At 44.2% G+C, this 22813-nt stretch overlaps 2 protein-coding genes across 3 annotated transcripts in view; one reads left to right on the top strand and one right to left on the bottom strand.

Moving 5' to 3' along the window:
- The first annotated feature begins 1540 nt into the window (after positions 1–1540).
- ccnk (cyclin K) lies at positions 1541–11517 on the top strand. 2 transcript variants are annotated; one of them, XM_023825353.2, is made up of 11 exons: positions 1541–1700; positions 2741–2993; positions 3263–3344; positions 3446–3577; positions 5055–5160; positions 5255–5312; positions 5819–5988; positions 7479–7687; positions 7824–7857; positions 7958–8035; positions 10172–11517. In XM_023825353.2, exons 2-11 carry the CDS (start codon positions 2797–2799, stop codon positions 10792–10794), a joined length of 1689 nt encoding a protein of 562 aa, XP_023681121.1. In that variant the 5' UTR covers positions 1541–1700; positions 2741–2796; the 3' UTR covers positions 10795–11517. The 2 variants fall into 2 exon arrangements, with proteins under 2 accessions (XP_023681121.1, XP_023681122.1); XM_023825354.2 differs by having other exon boundaries at positions 2746–2993.
- A 680-nt stretch (positions 11518–12197) lies between these two features.
- LOC111850951 (coiled-coil domain-containing protein 85C-A) overlaps positions 12198–22813 on the bottom strand; it is a 45951-nt gene continuing 35335 nt past the window's right edge. Inside the window, exons 3-6 of the mRNA XM_023825365.2 lie at positions 21254–21355; positions 15649–15741; positions 15229–15327; positions 12198–14151 (exon numbers count right to left, since the gene is read on the bottom strand). Coding sequence (XP_023681133.2) covers positions 14062–14151; positions 15229–15327; positions 15649–15741; positions 21254–21355 — 384 coding nt within the window. The 3' untranslated portion in view covers positions 12198–14061. The remainder of the gene's footprint in view (positions 14152–15228; positions 15328–15648; positions 15742–21253; positions 21356–22813) is intronic.

Genomic DNA, 22813 nt, shown 5'->3' on the forward strand with positions numbered 1-22813 from the left:
AGTTATGTTTAAAAGAAATTATGGTAACACTTTACTTAAGGCCATGTTTTTAGCAATTTAGAAATATACATACATACTGCATTATAATGCATTCATAAAGCATAATAAACATGGCTATATGTTTATAAAAATAGGCATAACACATTATAGCCATGTTTATTAAGCATTATGACTGCTTTATGAAGCTCTCGTCTATTGTTGTGTTTTTTTCCTTCCCCGCTAATCGGGAGTCAGGAGCCGCTTGTGTAGATATTCAGATTCAGCCTTTATTGCAACAATGACGTTACAACCAAGGCTGGACACTTACAAGTGTGTCCGATACTGTTTTACACCAATTTTTTATACATTTTCTTATTGTGTAACAATATCTCATCACTTAAGCATCATCATTCCCTCAACCATTCACCATCGTTGTTTTCTCCCTTAATCCACACCCCTATATGATAAGTTTGTCAATCATCTCTTTTACTGCTTGGTGCCTCGGCTGAACATAACCGTGGCGTGACCATCTCTACTTAGTTTTTTTTTAATACCCAGCCGTGAACTTTTGGTGAACTCAGGCGAATCCCTTACTTCAGTAGCAAACCTTGGCAGCTTCTGCTTGTTGCAGATTGTCTAGCTAGGGGGGTTAATAAGATATTTGTCTTTCAACATAGTGATAAGCTGCAGCACTAATAAAGTACATATTCATACATTAAAGGCTAACAAAATAACTAACAGATACAGAAACTTCTAAGCCAACACAAGGTGCTAATTCATACTTGTTCTTTGTCACATTGTGCACAGCTGTAATTGGTCTGCATTCTCTAAAGATTACAAGGTCAGTCTCTACCCAGTTTACATCAGTTTCTTAATAGATTCCTAATGGTTACATTCTCTATGCGTTATGAAGTGCTAAATAATATTCCATACTATAATGCAGTATAGATACCCTTATAATGCAGTACACATCATCCTTAATGCTTATACTGATTGACAGAAGTCAAAGAAGTCATCTGTCTATCTATCTATCTATCTATCTATCTATCTATCTATCTATCTATCTATCTATCTATCTATCTATCTATCTATAGTAGGTATGCCACAACTATAATTTGGGGGAAAATTATTTAAAACGTAAAATTAATGAATGATTAGTAAGTGTTTGGAAGTGAAAAAATAAATAAAATAAACTGCCCCGCACAAATAGATTTCCGTAGAGTTGGGACGCCCAACTTATGTACAATTATGCACATGACACTACATTGTAATTGGTCAAACAAGTAATAGTGAAATCAACAGACAAGCTGACACATGTAACGATTACAGTTAGTTTCTTTCCTTAAATCTGACTTGGGTTCGTATTTCCCTTTCCTACCTCTCACTTGTCCCATTATTCGGTTAAGGCTGAAACTGACAGTGAGTCAGTTATGAAGTCCTGTACTACTAGCGCCTTGACAGGATGCTGATTGGTTGTTTCCCATGAGTAGGCGGGATCACAAAGCAGGCCTTCCATAATCCCGAATGATGATTTGTTATACGAAAACTTCAATCAAGGACATCGCTCCCTGGGTAGGATGACGTAGAAAGCCAAAATGGCGGTGCCTACGGATCTATGAGGTGCATTGTTGTTTAACTAAACTCCGTCTAAGTGATCATTTCCTCTCATTTTGAGTTCGAATCCTCCCGCGTAACTCTTTGTCGACTTTTACGCGAAACAGGTACGTGTTTGTTTTGCCGATTCGAACGGTTAATGGCTTCTAAGGAGTTCATTGATATGCGACATCATGTTGGACGTCATGGTACTAATATTAGGCTAACTAGTACAGACTCGTGCTGGCTTATTTTTGGTGCCGAGTGAATTTTATACATGCTGACGTTATATTAGGGTGTACGTAGAATTCCTTCTGAAAGTACTTTCATTTCTATGTCTGCAAATTAGCCAGGTTATGGTCATGGTCATGGTGGGTCGTTTTAAATACAGAACCAAAAGTGTTAGGCAACTAGTACTTTGTTTTCTCAGTTTTTTGTAATAAAGATGTACTGTTAACTACCTAACACGACGGTTTCATTGTTGGGGAGGTAACTTTGATGGTTGTGCAAGTAAATATCCGCATCACATAAAAGAGTTACACGCCATTGGTGAACATATTACGCCCATGTGAAACGTCTCGACAGCCACCTGTGCTCTGTTGTGTTCGTAGCTCATTTTGTGTTACTGACTTTTCGTGTCATTATGAGTCTGTATACGGCAATCACGTACGTAATCAGCGCAACTAAGCAACCTATACGTGGGTTAATCTACATCAATGATTCATGTAAAAGTCAAAAAACGGGAAATGTTATGTTTGCTGTTATCTGCACTTGCGTTTTACCAGATTAAAATATGTAACAGATTTGCGGTGCAGGCATCTCAAAGCTTGTTTAGTGTATACGCCTAGATTATTTAATGTATTCGTTATTGAAAGAGTTCCTTCACTGGGTGCATGGCTAAGGAGAGATGATGGGTGTACAGATGTAATGTTAACAGGATCTGCTGTTCAAGGGGTCCAGTTACATGTAAAGAACATGTTGGAGGTCAGGAGGTTCTGGGCCGAAATCGGCTGGCTGTGAGATTTGTAGTGATTTTGTCGCTATATCCACTCCAGGATTCACCTTTCTTTGTGTTTTTTTCCTTTGCCCCTGCTCCGTACTCGCTGGTGCATACGGATCTGTTACATTATGTACGTTTTGATGCCCCCCGTCCCACTGTGTTTCACAGAGTAGATTTGACGGTCACGTCCAACCAGCCCTGGGGAGGTTCCCACTTTCCGCCAGATGAAGGAGAACAAGGAGAACTCCACTCCTGGTAATTCAGCCGCAAGTCTGGACCACATCAAGCCATGCTGGTACTGGGACAAGAAGGACCTGGCTCACACGCCGTCCCAGTCCGAGGGCCTGGACCCCGCCACTGAGGCTCGGTACCGGCGTGAGGGGGCCCGCTTCATATTTGACGTGGGCACCCGTCTTGGTCTGTATCCTTTACAGTGTCACTGAATTGTTCTGCTTCTTCCCTTCAGGTTCCTCTAGTCCTGGGGGCACCGCTAAGTGTTTTGGGTTATAATGAGCTACATGATACAGCTGCACTGTTTCTCATATACCTGCTACTGTAATGTTACTGATGATAGTGATGGAAATCTCACCCGGTGGTATGATTATCGATTGGCCCTTTTTATAAAACCTGTGACAAACAGCACGCCGGGTTCATTTTCCAGCAGAACGATGTCCTTAACTTCCCCGGCAGACATTACGACACGTTGGCCACTGGCATCATCTACTTCCACCGCTTTTACATGTTCCATTCGTTCAAGCAGTTCCCCCGATATGTAAGTGTGCCGTGTCTTCTGTGGACCCCATCTCTCCTTCAGTCTCTCCGCATTTGGATGCCCCCAGCTGTTGCTGAGCCGCCGGTGCCGTTTCTGTGCAGGTGACCGGAGCCTGCTGCCTGTTCCTGGCGGGCAAAGTGGAGGAAACGCCGAAGAAATGCAAGGACATCATCAAGACGGCACGGAGCTTGCTGAACGACGTGCAGTTCGCCCAGTTTGGTGATGACCCCAAGGTCAGGTCACAGTCTACTCCATCTATTGTCCTTACGGTGACTTGGTGTGCAGGCTGACAAACTGCTCGATTCAGGGCTTTGATATTGGGGAACCAGAAATTAAAACATGAGGGTTTAAGATTGTCCTACAGTCAGACATCAAGGCGGAAGCCAATCACGAATGGAAATAATGAATTATGATTGCATTATCAAAAACCAGTGTCAAAGTAACACTAACATAACACCTGGGTTATGCGAACATTCCTAAATGATAAATTGTTAGCTGGGAAAGAAACAGAATCCAACATAATTGTTATAATTACGTTACATTTCTGTAATGTTTATTTCAACTGGAAATAAATATTCTCTGGATTTATGTTATATTTATCAAATACATTTAAAGCAGTGATTCCTGACCCATTCCTCAAGGAATCCCTAGACAGTCCTCATTTTTGCTCCCTTGCTGCTCCCAGCCAATCAGAATCACAGAATGCCTGGTACAGGTGTGTTGGGAGCTGTGAGCAAAAATGTGGGCTGACTGTGGGTCCCTGAGGACTTGGTTGGGAAACACTGATTTAAAGGAATCAGTTTCATGTTCAGTTCAATCTTAATCCAGTGTATGGGTGGATTGTACTAGAGCAGTTGCAAAGATGTTTAATAAATTGGCAAAATGTCAGTATGAACAGCTTGTTTATGCATCAGAGAAAAAGAGTATTGTGTATGCATCAGTTGTTTAATTGGGTACAGCACTGAGTCCTCTACATTTGTTACAGTGCTCTGAACTGCAAATCGGAGCCATGCATATTCAGCACTGACTGAAGATGCCTGTCACGGTCTCCAAGACCAGCTTTTCATGTAGCACAGTTATTAATGGTTCACTGATTAAAGGTTGTACTGCACCTCAGGGGCAGTCTAGGCCAGTGCCTGACTTCAAGCCCTGGCAGGGTCAGTGTGGTGATCCAGTAAGCTGAGAAGGTGGTTGATTAGGAGTTGCACATTTTTGGGTTTCCCCTCATTTAACACACCTGATTCGACTCCTTGCAACTCCTTGTGCTCTTTAGCTGAATCATTTGTGGTGGAACAGGGAAAGAACTAAGCTACACAGGGCTCTGGCCCTGAGTTAGTGCCTTCATTTTTGAACACCCCCCCCCCCCCTCCCAAGGCAGATTGTCTCTGCAGCAGGGGAGATCTGACCTCCTCCTCCTCTCAGATTTCTGTGCTTGCCTGATCTCCCATAAACTCCCTGTGGCTCTCCTCCTCTTTGAGGTGGGCTAGTCTCATGGTGATTCATGTTGTAGCTAATGCCCCAGTCCAGACCTGCCCTGCTACCTTGGATTCACCTTGGTCACTTGATTGGTTTGCACTCTGCAGCTCAGTCAGTTTTCCAGTTGATCGCTAGCGCTTCTATGCGGCGGCCTGCGGTCCCTGGTTCAGGAGTTTCGGGAGATTAGCACGCCATGGGATCTGCTGCATTTCCCACTCTGCATTCGCTCAACAGGAGGAGGTGATGGTGCTGGAGCGGATACTTCTGCAGACTATAAAATTTGACCTGCAAGTGGAACACCCGTACCAGTTTCTTCTGCGCTATGCTAAACAGCTCAAAGGTATTAAAATCCCAAGCTGAGTTTGCAGTATTACTTTTAGAAACAAGCAGCCGTTTAAGCCAAGCCACCTGATCGTCTTTCTGTCTCTGTTTAGGTGACAAAAGTAAAGTGCAGAAGCTGGTGCAGATGGCCTGGACCTTCGTGAATGACAGGTTGGCTGCCATTTTACTACAATCACGAGCGGACTGATACTAATAACCAGTATCGTTTTGTCTAAAATGACCGATAACTGCAATCATCTGCATTATTTCAGTTATCTAGTTCTGATGCTGCGAACTTTGTATATTAATTATTAGGAATATTGTCCAAGATTGGTCCGATGGGTCAATGTCTTGATTTTTAACGAATATCGACACTGATACGTTAACCGAAATCTCGTGCAGAGGTGAAACGAAAAGATTTTGGGCCCCATGAAAGCATATTATATTGGGCCCCCACCCAGACCAGTCAGATTATGTTCCAAAATTTTTACGCCCGCAGTCACTCGGAGGTCCTTGGATTTGTCCAGTTTCCCCTACTTTACGACGCCTCTGATCTCATGCATTTCTAATCATGAGTTATTACTGTGTAATGGATGCCTTGTGTGTGTGTGTGTGGCACCTCCACGTCTCCCTACCCCTTTGTCTCTAATGCCTCTCCTTCCCTGTCTCCTGCCCAGTCTGTGCACCATGCTGTCTCTCCAGTGGGAGCCAGAGATCATTGCTGTGGCAGTGATGTACCTGGCTGGCCGGCTCTGCAAGTTCGACATCCAGGAGTGGACCTCCAAGCAGTCGTCCCGCCGCTGGTGGGAACAGTTTGTCCAGGACGTTCCCGTGGAGCTGCTCGAGGGTCAGTACCACGCGATCCGGTCTTGGACCTTGGTGCAGTCGCTGTGCTTAGATGAAACTCCAGGTCCGTTTCACCAATACTGTCCTACTGCTGTAGTCATATTAGTCATTTGATATCAAGGTCCAGTAAGAGGTTCAGAATATTCAAATTGCCTTTTTGTACCATGTTTAGTGGACTTGTATCTTTATTAATGGCTGTGTCACTTGGTGGACTGTGTCTTGGTCAGTGTTGTGCAAGTTACTGAAAATTATTGATTAGTTACTAGGTACTTCATTCAAAACTAATTTGGTTGCTTTACCAATTACTGTATATAAAAGTAATTAGTTACTCAGTTCTCGTATTAATGCATACACACCCAGACAGCACACGCACATCGCGGGGACATCGGGTTTAAGATGGGAACGTCGTTAAATGGTCACGATCCATTTAGTCCTGTTAAGGATATTTAAATTATTATGCAAGTTAATGTGTGTTTCAGCGAGCACTTTTTTTTCCAGTAATTATGCTTTAATCAGTTCAGCAAAACTGTTAGTCTTATTGTTACTGGGTCTGTCATATTGTCAGTATTTAAAATAATAAATGTATAGCTTTTAATCAATTAAATTTTGAGCTTGCATATTATATGGTTTCAAACAAACAGAACCAATCTACCCTATAGTGTATACTGTATAGTATAATCCTATTGTGGTTTGTATAGCCCAGTCGTGAAAAATAATGTTAGGCTAAACATTGCATAGTATTCTCATTAACGTCGTGCTGCTGTTGAAATGCAATACACAGACATCTGAGGAATGTCAAATCAATATTCAGTAGCGATGTCTGTAATGTGCAAGTGAGGAAATGACCTCGCTGATGCTTGCCGATGGATTTATAAAGCATCGCAGAGACATCGTGCTTATGCATGTGTGCTGTCTGGGTAGTTATATTATTTTAGTGTTGCTGCTGTGATAGTGCGAGACAATATAAACGTCACATTTTATCTATCATTGTACCTAAAATCACCCATTCATTGCGCCACCGTAAGGTTGGACAGCAATAGATCATAAACAGGACATTAAGGGAACATGCATTTCTCCATTAATATAATCATGCAACCGTAACAAGTCAATAAAAATTTAATTGCATTATTTAATTTGAATAGGTAATTAGTTGCATTACTTGTTACTGCAAAAGTAGTGAAGTAATATGTTACTTTGTAATGCGTCACTACCAACACTGGTCTTGAAAAGTAGGAGAACGTAGTAATTAAAGAGTGAATCAGGTTGTTTTATAATGAGACAAACAGTGGATCTCTGTGTGCTGTGATATAGGAAATGTCATGGCATGTTTTGGACAACACCAGGTATACCGTAAGAATAAAACCAGCAGGCCGATGAATCTGACCCTGGTGGGCCTTTTTAACCTGGTGTGTCCTCCATCATATTACCCCCCCCCCCCCCAAATGTCCATATTAAATCAGCATTAATGGCTGCTTCTGCTGGGTCCTGCAGACATCTGCCACCAGATTCTGGACCTGTACTCCCAAGGAAAGCAGCCCATCCCTCAGCAGCTGCAGGAGAAAGAGGAGAAGAAGCCCCTTCCAGCAGCTCAGCCTCCACCGCAGACTCAACCTCCCAACAGCCAGAGTCAGGCGGCACCCCCGCCCCCCAAGAAGGCGTCGCCGCAGACCAGCCCGCCACGGCAGACCAAGCGGCCCCATGTGAGTCAGGCCAGGCCGCGGTGGAGTGGGAGGTCCTTTGCTTCCTTATACGGCCTAATGTGACATCACTAGGTTTTACTGACGGTTGTTGTTCTTAATGTCGGTTTGTTTTTTGGTTTTCTCTTTTTGTCATCAGGTTGCTTCTCCAAAAGAGGATCCCAAAGCCCCAGGTAAAGTTAGGACACAAGTTGAAACCGCGTAACAGTTTGTAAAAGGCAATTTAGACAGGTGTCCATCGTAGCTCCTTGTACTTATGATGTTTTCTTTCAGCTCCGGAGCAAATAGGTGCAAAAATCCCTCGCCTGGAGACCCCCATGCCCCCCCTGCCCACGTCACAGCCCCCGCCAGGTGAGTGTGCCCTAGCAAGCGTGTACCCTTTGTGGCTTTAAAAGTGTTGATTTTCCCTATGATTCGGCTTTTGCAGAATCTCTGTACAGTGGTACCTCAGTTCTCAAACTCAATAGAACTCGAATTTCTTAAAAGTCGAACCAACCAGTTAGAAAAAAATTACCTAGAACTCGATCTGAATCTCAGAAGTCAAACCGTGAACGCCGACCTAAGAGAACTTGTATGCATGGGGAAATGAGTCACGCAGCACGTCTCTCAGCGGAGACAAAGGGTAACGCTTCAGTCTCAGCCTCGCATTCACTGTGATAGCATCATGCATGTTTACACTAACTGAAAACATATATTTAGACAGTAAAAATACATTTAGACAATGATAGACAGTAACAGTAATAATATAATAATAATAATAAAATACATTAAATAATAAAGATTTTGTATTAATTATTTTAATATTAATAATAAACCATTAATACATTTAATTATAATAATATTGTCGTGCCAAGCGGGGGCGGAATGGAGACAAAGGCGCAGACGTCAGGGTATCGGGGAATACGGGGTTTAATTACAGGTAAGGCAGGCAAAACGCAGACGGGCAATACAATGACCGGATTGGGGAAACAAACTGAAATGCAGACGAAATACAGAGGACTAATGACAACAACCAGAAACAGCTGATCACAAGGGGATTCCACACGGGGTTAACGAGGGGCCGTGGCACACGGAAGGAGTGGACGATCAGGGCAGGACACATTGTTTGGATACATTTATTTTCTTACTTTACAAATTGCTGTTTTGATAAATGTGCTTAGATGTGTTTAGTACAGTATATGCTCTTCTTGTTTTATCCGGTTCATTTTGTGTTTAAATGCTAAAAAAACATATTTAGGTGTAATTTTTTGGGACCGGGAACCAATTAATTAGTTTTCCATTATTTCTTATGGGGAAAATTCGATCAAAACTGGAACTTTTTAGGATTCGATCCAGTGTTCTGAACGGATTAAGTTCGAGTTCTGAGGTACCACTGTATTTAATTTCAGTACAGGTGTTCTCCCAAAACAATTTTTCTGTCAAGAAATACCGGTCAGTGTATGCTTCTCCCAGTGTCAGAACTCATACAGGTTATTTTTTTTCCTACCTTAACAGTAGATCTGTAAATCCACAAGAGGGCAGTGTTCTGTCAAGAAACATTAAATGTTTTCTTAAAATGGGAGCACAGCAAGACAGAGCCCCATGGCAGTGTCTGGCGGTGTCTAAGAATGGTGGCAGGATTGCCACTTTCCCAAAGGGAAGTTATTTTAAAAGAAGCTGTCGGCTCCCTGTTTTGGGAAAACCTGGGAATGGAGACCAAGCAAAATACCAGCCTGTCAGGCCATTACCAAACCACTGTCTGTTTTTAATCATGTGTTTAATACAAAGGCCTGACTTATGATCATATTAAATTAGAAAAATAATCATTCAGGTTTATAATAGAAGATACAGAGCAGAATATTGTAAAGGTGACATAAGAACATATGAACTATACAAACGAGAGGAGGCCATTCGGCCCATCGAGCTCGCTTGGGGAGAACTTAACTAATAGCTCAGAGTTGTTAAAATCTTATCTAGCTCTGATTTAAAGGAACCCAAGGATTCAGCTTGCACTACGTTATCAGGAAGACTATTCCATACTCTGACTACACGCTGTGTAAAGAAGTGCTTCCTTAAATCCAGTTTGAAATGTTCTCCTGCTAATTTCCACCTATGGCCACGAGTTCTTGTATTTGAACTAATGCTGAAGTAACTATTCGGTTGAACAGCATCCAAACCTGTTAGAATCTTATAGACCTGGATCATGTCCCCCCTCAGTCTCCTTTGCTTGAGGCTGAACAGATTTAGCTCAAATAACCTTTCAATGGAGGCAGGTTCAGCCCTACCTCTGTGTTCACGTCCAGAGAGTTTTCCAGAAGGCTGATGTAAGAAATGGCAGGGGCAATTCAGAGGCTGCTCGTAACAGGCAGGAAAGCAGACCGCAATCCCACAATTCAATTATGTGCTCCAGAGTGACCATCTGACGCCTGGGACAGAGCCTGTGTGTGTGTGTGTGTGTGTGTGTCGGAAATCGGAATGCTGACCATCTCCCTCCCTCCCTGCCTCCAGAGCGCAAGCCGCCCGCTGCCCCCGCCCCGCCCGCCGAGCCAGAGCCGGCCCCAGCCAGCGAGCCCCCAGAGACTCCCAAGGCGCCAGCCCCTCCCCCTCCGCACACGGCTCCGGTCCACCAGCCGCCGCCGCTGCCTCAGCCGCACCGGCCGCCCCCGCCGCCGCCCTCCAGCTACATCATGGGCATGTCCACCTCCAGCTCCTACATGTCGGGCGAAGGCTTCCAGAGCCTGCAGTCTATGATGAAGACGGAGGGCCCCACCTACAGCACCATGCCGCCTGCGTATGGACCCCCGCTGCACGTGTACCCGCCCAACCCGCACGTGTACCCGCCCAACCCGCCCCCTCCTGGGCCCCCGCCACCCCCTTCACCGGCCTACCCCCCACCGCCACCTAACCTTCCGCCCCCTTCCCCTGCTTACCCACCACCCGGGTACAACCACAACTACCCACCGCCCCCTCCGCCACGCATGCCGCCTAGCCACGCCGTGCCCCCTCCGGGGATGGGCATCCCGCCAACCAGCTACCCGCCACCGCCCGGCCCTCCTGGTGGCCAACCCCAGGTGCCCCTACCCCCCATGCCTCCGGTCGGTGCATTGAACCGGGGGGGCTGGATGAGATGAGGGGGCGTGGATCCAAGACTGGGTCCAGTTTGCTTCCCAAAGGTGGTATTGAGCCCCTTTGGGAAAATCTATGTCCACAGCCCCCGTGGACAAATCCTGAGGCTCCAGGCTGAGGAACAACCAGAAACCCCACTTTGGCCTCACATTTGGGTTTTATTTTTTTATTTTTTTTTTTGGGGGGGGTGTTGTTTGTCATTCCAGCTGTTCCAGTAGTTTTTTTGTTTCTATCATTTTTAATTTTACGTTTTTTCTCATCGGAATGCTGTTTTCCCCGCTTTGCACTCTACAGAGGTTTGGTCAAGTGAGAATGGCAACCTCATTCTCACCTTGCCCTCCCCAGGAGACGCCTCACCTGCATTTTTATTTCTCAAAAAAGAGAGCTGTGTTACACAGTTTGACTCCTGGCTGGAAACCATAGGGCAACCTGAAGTGTAGAAATATATTTTTTCATCTCCAGTTTTTCTTTCATCTTAATAGTAAACCTCTCACCACTGCTCTACACTGCTGAGAAAACGTTTGCTTGAGACTACTGCGTCAGATACACGAATTGGTGTGGGAAATAATGTAGGCTAAAGCTTTTTTGTAAATACTGAGAATGTGAACGGGGGCAGTATTGCAGCCTTTTATCAGTGTATGGTCCAGCTGTTCCAGGAAGGGGCACTCAGAGGCTCTGTACAATAGTCCATCTCAAATGAATGACACATTAAAAACCTTTTCCTTGCATTTCACTTTGTGTCTGCGTGATCTGTTGGCAGAAAAATGTGTGATCGGTCCACATGACCTGTAGCAGTTTGGAGAGGCAGAGTTTCACAGTCTGCTCTTCTGCTTGCACATCGCTTATGGGAGTTTTACTTACACAAAAATATTCTATATTTTATCTATATAATGAAAAATGATTGGTTCAGAGAGAGAACCAGTCAGATTGTAGTGGAGGTGGGTTCAAGCAATGGGAGGAGGCTGGACCAACCAATCAAATATTTTTGCCCCGCCTCCTCTACATTCCAATTGGTTCAGACTCTACATTATGATTGGTTCATTTTTCATTGTGCCCTTAGAACATTTTTGGTTAAGTGAAACAAAAAGCTTTCACATGCTGCTGTGTTGCTCTGCTGTTTCTGTGTGCCTCTTTACCAAAGCCAGAAAACGTCCGCTTTACCAAAGCAGTAATGATGATTTTACCAAACTTCAGCCACACTGCCATGGAAAAATGCCTATTTACTATGAATATTCTCAACCGTTTATTATTGTTAAAATGCTGCTTGTTTTCAACTATTTGTTTAAATGTACATTATAAAATTTAATCTCAAGTGGCGTCCCATAAATCACCCATGTGGAAATTAATGTGGTTATTCTCAGTCTGGCCACCAGGGGGGAGTAGTCGTTCACCACAAAGAAATCAGGCATGGCTATACAACAACTTTACTGAGACATAGAAAATATACAAACTACAAAGGAAGTATTTATTTCCAAAAGCACCTAAATGTGGCCTATCCAATGTTTTATATATTTTTAAATCTTGCTAAAAATATCGATCCAGTTTCAGCTAGACACATTTGTGAAAAATAAGGGGTTACAGAGGCATGCTAGTTACTCTGCACGAGTCGGCATTGACAAAGCATCGCAGATGCGGGGTTTCAGTTCACACATTTACAGAGACTTAATAAACAGAGCTTCCAAATCGGGGCCTTATCCGCAAACGAGCACGCCACGTCTTGGTGTGTTAAAAATCATTAAAAGCATTTTGTATCCAAATCGTATAAAAATCAGATTTATCATCATCATTTAAAAAAGGTCACTTTTGTCCATAATTAAATTTTCAAAGTAGTTCGCAATGTCTTCATGTAGGCGTATTCGTATATGATCACGTGTTGCGCTAATTTGGAAGTCCTATGTGATTAACACTCACATTTTCACATCTGGAAATACCTAGATTTTCTGTTTTTCAATACTGGTTCATGTATCCCCACACTGAAAGTAACGCTTCAAATAATGACTTCCACCTGCATCATTCGATGGTTAATTAATGTCTTACTCTGCTGTATAATGTATAATGTGGCTAGAGAATTAAGCACTAAGAACGTATTCATTTTTGATGAAAATGTTATATATTGCATTATCTTGTATAGCTATCATTTACACCTAATTTAGGAGACATAAAGTGACAAATCAGGTGGACAGAGGAACCTAGCATATGTCCAACCTTCTGTATCATTAAAAAATATATATTCAATACAATAAATTGCAAAAAAAAAAAGCTTATACGGTAAAAATCAAGATGATGTCATCTTGATTGAATCAATATGCACATTGTCATTCAGGCAATCTGTCAATGCTGAAAAAATTACATCTATTTTGTATCTTGACACTGCGTGGTCGCCGGTCTTTTCAGTGTGGTAGAACGTGGCCCCCCACCTGTTTGGTGAACAATTTTGTCTGGGGATACAGGAACTACTGATTGCCTGTTTGTCATTTTCCCTGGTTTGGGCTTAGCCCATGTGCTTTTTAAACAAATGATACAAAATAACAATGAATGATAACATGATACAAAATAACAATGAATGATAACATGATACAAAATAACAATGAATGATAACACGGCCCATAGGGCCACCCTATAATACAATACAAATAGCGAGGGTAAAGTAGTGCACTATGGCTTTGTACATCTTTTACACTTTTATCACTACAGCTCTCTTCTGTTAAACGTCTGTTTAAAGGTGATTTCTACTTTTAGAAAATACTTCATTCTCAGGCATAGGGAGCTATATCATCATAGGTTTCACAAACAAACCCTTAGCTATTATTCAACCAGGAGAAAACCAACACAATAAAGAGTTCCTCCGCACTACGAGCGATGCATGTCATTTTCACTGCGTCACTACAATGCTGCTCCGTGGTTGGGAGGAATATGCACTGGACTGCGTCTGCGCAACACTGTACAAACCTAAACTGCAAGCACTGTCACCAGCTGCACTGAGGAAAGGTTCGACACAAATGCAGAACGGAGTTAAGTGTGTATGCTTCCGGAAGATGTCATATATCAAAAGCTAGATGCCTGTTTTAAATACTTTGCAGGTAAATTAAAATGAAACAAAAAAAAAATTTGGCTCTTGATTGAATATGGGCTACGTGTGTTAGCCGTTCATTGGGCGGGTGAGGATCCAGCAACGGTCTTGGGGGAAGCTTTTCCATGGTAAGCTGGCAGCATTTCATGGTGCGTGGACCCATACCCGTCCCCTGCTGTCCTTGGAGACTGGGGTCTTCCCACTACAAAGGGCCCTTGAACTGGTTTCCGGAGAGGTGCTGCCGGATGGATGGCTTAGACCCTGCAGCATCGCCCAGCTTGCGCCATACCACCTGGGAATGGACATGTGCAACAGTCATATTGAGATTATGGCATGCTAACCTTAACCACATGCTAACCGCAGGCATGCTAACCTTAACCGCATGCTAACCTTAACCGCATGCTAACCTTAACCGCATGCTAACCTTAACCACATGCTAACCGCAGGGCATGCTAACCTTAACCGCTTATGACCAAAGTTCAGGAGGGGCCTTCTGGTGATTCCTAAAGAAAGATCTGTAACCTGGGCTTTCTCAAAATGCATCAGACAAATACAAAATAGACCTGCCCCGCGATTTGTAAACCTATTCTTTTCTCTAAATTTGGTTTCCATTATATCTTAAGAGAAAATTGCTACCTTCTCAAGATCAACACGAGTTCATTCAATGATAAGGATTCAGGTCAGTATAAATGGTATTTGAAGGTAGAAAGGTTTGGTACTAATTCTTCAGGTTTGTATTAGTGACAATTTGGATATTTTTACATCAAGGGACATACGTAGTAAATAACGGGATCTGTTTTAATTAAAGAAAAGGGCAGTTCAGTGAAAATATGAACAGTGCAGCCGCATGGTACGAAGGGATGTAATTACGCTCCGAGGCAACACTGGCTAAGAAGAATCATCACACTGTTTCTCGCTGGCTTTCATATGTGAGGGTTTGTAAGTCGTGCTCCGCATGGTGTCTGCTGCAGAGAACGCGGCCCGTTTGCGAGAACAAAGGGGCCGTTGTGTGGGCCCAGGGTTCTACGCCCCGCTGCACCCTCACATCTGCGGAGAGGCTGTCTCAGGCTTGGGGGAGGGGGGGCAGGCCTGAGTCAAGCCAGCAGTGTGAACAGGTTTTTTTTTCAGTCTCAACGTGGTATTTTAATTGCGCCTGTAACAGGACCGTCTCTCAATTAGAGTGCAGTGAATGGCTGCATTTATTTACAGCGCGGGAATGGGAGGGGTGTCCCACTTCAGGGACTCTGAAACCCCCCAACCCCCCCCCAAGTCGATACTCTGTTAGTATGGGACCATTATTAGTGCTGACCAAATGAATCCAGGTGAAAGGCGAAGTGGCGAAGATGAGGAAGAGATATACCCGACGTACATTGCACATCTCCCGGACGATTGCCTTCTCCTTCTCGCTGAGGTCGTCCTCGTAATCCTCGGGAATCTGCTTGTCCAGGTTCTCGTGGACTTCGAGGACCTTCGAGGGAAATGAAAGCCAGGTGGCAATATCACACAACCGAGAAACCTCGAGAAACAACAAAACCAAAACGAGCTCTGCTTCAACTGAGTGCATCAACAGAAACAACAGCGTGACAGTCAATTATACAAATATTAGAAGAAAAAATGTGACTATACACTTAGAACTGATGAACAGCTGAATCATGGCCCATGTATATGTAGGTATTTAGTTAGACAATGACATCGTGCAAAAGTCTGGTGAATTTAGTTCACTACAAGCTGAAGATTATTCACATTGTGTGTTATATGTGGTGAGTATCACATATTCACAGGGGCCTACCTTCATGGCATGGACCACAGCCTCTGGTTTCTGTACTGGAGGGTGATAGCTGGTCGTGGGGGAGGAGTCATTCGCAGGAATGTGGGCGGGACCCTGAGGGTGGGGGAGGAGCTTGATTACCACATGCCCCCTCACACTGGATCCCTCTCATCAAGCCACAAACAAACATCATTGCGGATGCAGGAACCCTCCGCCACTCTATTATGAGACATGGCCTGTTAAAGTGGTTAATTGCTTCTTGCTATGAAATTAGCATTGGATTTGGAAGGGAGGATACAAAAGCAGCAGGTGCAGAAGCAAAGCTGAGGGAACGTCTGTCTCTGAAGTGAAACGGCTTCACAGAAAGTGACGACGCGGCTGCCTGACAAGGACCAATCCGCCTGATTCATCACCTTGCTCACATGACTCACAGCAATACAAAAATAACTTTACAATCTGAACACCTCATACCCAGTCCAATCTGACAGATGAAAAGATTTATATTAAATCATTTATTTTCACACCAGTTCCCAAAGGCAGTATTTGAGAGCAAAACATGTTTTTACAGTTTTAACATTTCTTTTATTATTTGTTTCAAATTTAGGATGAAGTCAGCTTCCAGAGGTTTGCCATGAGTTCATTTCCCGAAAAGGCTGATTATCCGCTCTGATAAAATCCTCCGCGGCACACAAACACATTCCCTCCCCTGTCCAGCAGGGGGCACAGCGTGGAGCATCTCCACAAAGAGGCATTCATACGGCATCAGCCACTGTTTGGCTGTAGGCCTCACATCCTAGTCTAGCGTTAAATCCCAAACAATTGGCTGGCATTCTGCTGCTGGTGGCCCCAGCGACCTCTGTGCTGAGCCTGGCATTCTCCTGTAGAACATGCCGTTCCATTGGCCAAAACCGACTGGCTCAGGAGGGTAAACAGGGCTGTTTCCCAGTACCGATGCCTGGGAGCCAATTAGGGGGCCCCTTCTTCCGAATGAGGAAGCTGAACAGCAAGTGTATTATTTTGCTATGTTATTGCAGAAAATTATTTCCCCGCCCTGTGAGCCCAACGTGACTCTAGGACAGAACAACAAGACAACAATATCAAGAGAGGCCTTCAGATTAAGTTGCCATAACATTTTGCTGATGGGACATGAAACATACAGCCTGGAAGCTCCATGAATACCTCTAGCAGTCAAGAGTCGCAAAAAACTGAACAGTGTTCACAGCCATATGGAAACGGCGGCAGGTGGCAAAAGTAGGGACGTGCACCTGTGATTCAGAAGGCAGCCACCTGTGGAACCACTGAGTAGCACCTAACAAAATGCCCATTCATCGTTTCAGCATCTGCTAAACAGCTTATCGCATACCATACAGGCCACAAGTTACCAGACACCTATTAATGGCTGCCATCCCCCACCTTCAGACAATGGGTCTCTATCTCAGTGAAGAGAGGCTTTAAGGGTGGTCAGTGGGACGTTAGCTTTGGTAGAGGACTGCGATTCATACGACAGGATCATACTCCGCTGAAGGCACCAGCGTTTGTGTCATTAGCATCCACTGCGCCTCAGAAATTATGGAGCATTAGTACTTTATGAACTGGCACGTCCTGAAAGCACCCCCCCCCCCCGCGCTCCGTTACCAAGGCCGGGATTGGGTGCTCATTGCAGGGACAAGCAAGCATGATGGGGATGAAACAGACAAGCAACAATAACTGCCACCTGCACAAAAAGGGACCAGCTCTAGATGTTTTCCGAGAATCCTCATTAGGAGACCATGCTATCAATTTTTTGAGTTGAGGGCTTGACCTCTTCCGTGCTCAATTAAATAAATATACGTGTTTTCTGTGAGATTGAAACAGCACTAAATAGAAATGCGAACCTACTGTTTAACAATCTAGGTCTAAGCTAGCCTTTGTCAACTCAGCAGGTCATTAACATTACTGTTAGCAGGGTTATTCCATTTCACGAATACTAGCACTTACAAACGTGGTCATGCTAAGCAGCTACAGCAATACAGCTAACTATAGCTACTTAGCAAATATTTTATTTGTTTAAAATGCTATTTGGCTATACACAAGCATACTCAGCAAATTTACATCTTATTCCCAAACAATAAATATCTGATGACTTGGAATTGTTATTGTAATTTGTTTCGATGATCCGTTACATGTAATTATCCACACTGCAGGAGTGTGTGCATATTTTAAATTTAATTTGAATAACAGATGAGGCCTGGAAGAAGAATCAGAGGTCCCCCCCCCCCTCCCACAGTGGGACCAGGTCAGCTACACACTCAGTTCAGGAGGTTTGCCTGGTCCATTTTCTTCTGATGATAACTTTTTGACATGTGCATATAACATTCTAGCCAATCAGTCCAAAGACGATAAGATGAGGAAAAAGATAAACATTAATTTTGCACCTTTCCTAAATCCCCAAGACTGGGATGGTGGTGGCTTCAGTAGCCAAGGAACCAGTGGATGCAAAGGGAAGACGATGACCAGCATTTTCACCTGACCCAAGTGTTTCTGCATTCATCAACGACAGCTTCATGCTGACATTAATACCAGCTTTTCACTTTCCCAAATAGTCTACACTAATCCCTTTCTATACATGCTATGCAAGGAATGAACATGGAGCAGAAAGCAGCATGATTTGAGCACGCAGCCCAAGGGTATGAATAACCCAGGAATTCTCGGAATAATTGAATAATTCTCTGTTTTTTATCAAATCCTGCATCAAAACCAGAAAGATGAAACGCAGCAACCGCATACGAGCCAGAAGGCTGTACTCTACCAATCCACATGCATGCAAAAGGCAACTGCAGTTAATGCAAAGAGTGATTTCTGATGTGCATGCATGCTGAAGAGAGATCATTGTCAGTCTGTGCACTCTCAGCACAGACTTGGGAAGGGGCACATTTTACAAGGAGTGATATTTATAGTAATATCTAATCAAAGTGTTTTCGGAACATGGCAGCTGTGGTTTCTGCTGTCTAAATTTCTCTGTCCAGCTGCCTCTGATGATAAACGTCATTTCCATGGGAACACAGTTGTAGAACATGCATCCAAAAAGAATTAAAATCAAGCCGTCCAATATCCTCATTTTTGTTACTGAAAAGCAGAAAACGTCTGATAGACGTTTCAGCCTAATTCTTAGCCCATCATTCAGTGTTATTAAGTTGCCAAATAAAAAACACTTCTCAGTGAAATGACAAATATTTGTATTTCGAGAATGTGGAAGACATATTTATTCCTGGGTTGTTATGATCTGGTAAAAAGCAACTCGGATTATGTCATTAGTTCCAACGTCTTCCAGCGGTAGCAAACAGACTGGCTGTCAGGAGATAATAGTACTATGACAGACCTTGGGGAAACTTTGCCAATAACCTAACAATAAAATCCATTCCTCCTTGTGGGAAGGGCAATCGCTCATCCTCGCACCACTCAGTAGCGGGGAAGTGCATACCAGGACCTCTGTGCCAAAATACCTGCACGTTGTAGGCGTAGGTCACAACAATCGACAAATTTCCCCCATAGGCCACGAAGTCAAGACAGTGGCACCCATCTCCAGGCCGAGTCAGCAGGTCAGGTTTTCCCGCCCAAATCTCACCAACAGAGGTATGTTATGTCATGTGTGCTGGTATGATAGCTGGCATGAAGGATTTCGGGTTTATCAGACTCTAGACTCGTGAGCGATTGTATGGACTGCTAACTGAACAACACAGCACCTGGGTAAAGCCCAACTTGTTTGCCATGTAAATCATTCATCTAACCTTGGACAGCAGACAGCCTAATGACTTTCCAGCTAACTAGATTCTTGTATTCTACCTTAAAGTCTACAGTAAATAGCAACTTACACTAAATGAGGCATAAAATATTCATGTAACTTTGGATTAAAGTATCTACCAAGCTACTGATCATAGATGCGTCACAAGGAAGAAGAGGAAAGTCCTTCCAGAGAGTCGTACATCGAACGGAATCACGGGATAATGCAGGTAAAGTGGGAAACAGGGAGCGCCATCTGACCTGGCCGTCACTCAACTAGTTGCTGTACTTGGCCATTACGCCTCTGTTGCGTTTCATACCGTGTCCAAGCACGTTTCACCCCCAAGGTCCAGTTCGATTGGCTAGGGTGATCGCTCCGTACCGTGCCCGGGCCCGCTTGAAGAGGTGGGCCCTGGAATGGTTCAGCTGAACTGGGGCACAGTAGGCATCCAGTGTGTTCGCTAACCATGCCTGAGCAGGGAACGCAGACCTGATGTCGACGATGTGACTGATGTATGCATGTGCACATGTACATTAATCGGACCCACAAGAAATGGATCAGGTAGGCTGTTCAGGTCGCAAAGCTGTGTTGCAATAAAAATTTTATAAAAAATGACACGTACAGATCGAGTAACAACAAACATTTAACAAACGTGGTGGCAAGAGATTACTTTGGTCTACGGCAGAGGTGCAATGTTTGCTGGAAATATAGGCTAATGGGAGTATCCAGGAACAACTACATGCAACACACACAATATTTGATAAAATATTCTTATACATTCATCACTAATGAATAAAAATCGCTGCGTTTCATAACTCTATGAGAGCTGTGTACCATCACACCCAAAACTACCCCAAATAAGCCACAAAATAAGGACATTAATCATAAACTCCTCTGGGCTGTGAGAAAGCGTACTACTTCTTGTATTTTCTTCAGCAGAAAAAGTGTCACGGTGATGACAAAAGCGTGCTCAGGCCCACAACGTGAGTGCAGACCCAGCGGGGAAGTGGGGAGGGGGGACAATCGTGCTCAGACACGGTACAAGGCAACTGGGTCAAGTGTGAGTATGTCCTAAGTGCATGTCGCTGAGGGCTGTTTTTAAGGCAACCAAGGGCACGTGATGGCATGTGTCAACCTCAGGGAGCCGCCGGAGGGTCACATGTCAAGCGGAAAGAGTGAGCTCCCCCTAGATGTAGCCGCCGCCGCTGCTAATTATACTTAAATCTTATCCAAATTGGCTCAGAGGGATACATTTTTTCAGCCTCAGATATTTTTACGCCTTTCTTCCCAAAGTCAGCACATATAAAAAAAAATAAAATCTACAGTTACCCGTACTGCTAAGTCAAAAATAAATAAAAATAGCTTGGTTTTATCTGACAGTGAAGGCCCTCAGTAAGGGAAAACACAGAAAACAAAACCAGCGTGGATCTTTCATCGAAAGGTAAAAGGAATCAGTACCTCATACATTCAGGGTAATCCCAGGACACTGAAGTCCATTGAGTCTAGTGGGATCTGGTCTTTAACTTGTAGCTATTGAGATTATCACTGTACTGAGTGTTATATTTCACTGCATGGCTTTGAAGTAGGGGTTCAATTTACAGTTAAAGGTCAGCTATACTGGGTCAACCAGAAGAAGACCTGTAGCCCCTTGCCGAAGTGCAGTTATGCTCTTGCATGCAGATAATAAGACCTTTAATCCCTTCTTAACGTGTGAGTCACCCTCTATCTGTCCCTGGACATTGATTATGCAGTCATACATATATTATACCACCTACAGTAACATACTTGTGAGCACTGAGGACTGGTGAACCATAGCTAGTATGTAGATGTACCCCAAATGCAGTCTCTTCTAACAGTGGTACCTACGTTGTGCAGGGTGTCCTGGTGTTGGGGCAATGAAGAGAGCTGGGACTCAGAGTGGTAAAGAGACAGGCCTTTCCGCAGGGTCCTCAGCTCCCCAGGGTTACACTGCAGTGAAAGCAGAGAGACAGAAAGTGAGCCAGACATCACCCACCCAGGTTGATTTCTCAAAGCTCCTCTCAACTCATACACAAGGAGCACCGAGATGCCGGCACCATCCCAAGAGGCCGGAATGAATCACAGCCACGCACACACACACACACACACACACACACACACACACACAATACAGTGAATGAACCCAAAGTACAATCCGGTGAGTGAAGATTCAACGTGTCCCCAAGAGCCAGCCAATCACGGCTCTGCCTGAGGTTCCCTCATCAACCTCAGCAATAATGTGACATTTTGAAGCATCAGCTTCTGCCATCTGGAGTCAGGGTATTCATTTCCATTCCCCAAACAACCAGGATCATATGTGCCCCCCAGTCATTACAGAACCCCTGCATGCCATACCAGTTTGAGAACCACTGACTAAGCTGCAGTCCATCCATCTATGTTCTATACTTGCTTGTCCTATGCAGAATCATGGGGATTCGAATCCTATCCCGTAAACTATGGCCGTCAGGTTGGGGACAATCCAGCATGGGGCGCCAACCAATCGCAGGGCAGTAAGCTATAGTGTTAATACAAAATCACAGCGTTTCCCGACCCTCGTCTCCAGTTCACGACCAGGATGGCCCACCGGGAATTCTGCTGATTGGCCCATAAAAGGAACAGGAAGCCAGAGCAATAAAGGGGAAAATATGAGGACAACCATGTTATATACATCAGTGTCCCCTCCTCACGCACACACACACACACACACACACACACACACACACACACACACAGTGGTAGCTATCCAGCACAGGGCAGGCTTGGCCCACAGTTTCTGAGTTTTTGGGCAGGGATGGGGGGTATGGTATTTCTCCACATCTGCTACATATTAGACATCCATCAATTTTTCTGCTGTTTGTGAGGGGCGGAGTTAAGTATCACAAAGGCTCCAAAGCTCAACTGGGCTTCCTGAGCTCAAAATAACTTTGGGTGAATATTCCGGAAAATAACTGCACGCCTGACAGTGTCACAACATGTCTGATGCAAAATTTCAATAAAACCTCAGAATTGTTACATGAGCTGTTTTTTTCATTAAAATACTTTCAAAAGTATGCAGATTCCATGTCCTATTCATTCAGTACTTTACACGGTGCCAAACTGGGGCACATCACAAACAGCAAAGTGTAAAATGCCCAGTAATATTATCAGATCATCTGTGTGCTGCCTGTCTGTCATTCAGAGTGGTCGGTATCTCAGAGACCTCCATGTTTAGCTGCTAACAGTGGTTTATTACTGAAACTCTGCTACAGCCGTGTGCTATGATAGTCTTGCAGCCATCACAACAGCACCCTGCTATCACTGTCACACTAAATCCTGCATCCTCTTGTTTTACACGGCATGCCTATACCTCTGTTGTACAACCTGCACTATACTAACCACCAGAACCTTAAAGCAGGGACGCCCAACCAG

This window comes from Paramormyrops kingsleyae, chromosome 19, assembly GCF_048594095.1.
Source record: "Paramormyrops kingsleyae isolate MSU_618 chromosome 19, PKINGS_0.4, whole genome shotgun sequence".
Classification (NCBI taxonomy): domain Eukaryota; kingdom Metazoa; phylum Chordata; class Actinopteri; order Osteoglossiformes; family Mormyridae; genus Paramormyrops; species Paramormyrops kingsleyae.

Coding starts and splice junctions, on each gene's coding strand:
- ccnk (XM_023825353.2), top strand. CDS start 2,797: ATGAAGGAGAACAAGGAGAACTCCACTCCTGGTAATTCAGCCGCAAGT. Junction 5,989..7,478: donor TCCCGTGGAGCTGCTCGAGG/GTCAGTACCACG, acceptor TGGGTCCTGCAG/ACATCTGCCACCAGATTCTG. Junction 8,036..10,171: donor CACGTCACAGCCCCCGCCAG/GTGAGTGTGCCC, acceptor CCCTGCCTCCAG/AGCGCAAGCCGCCCGCTGCC.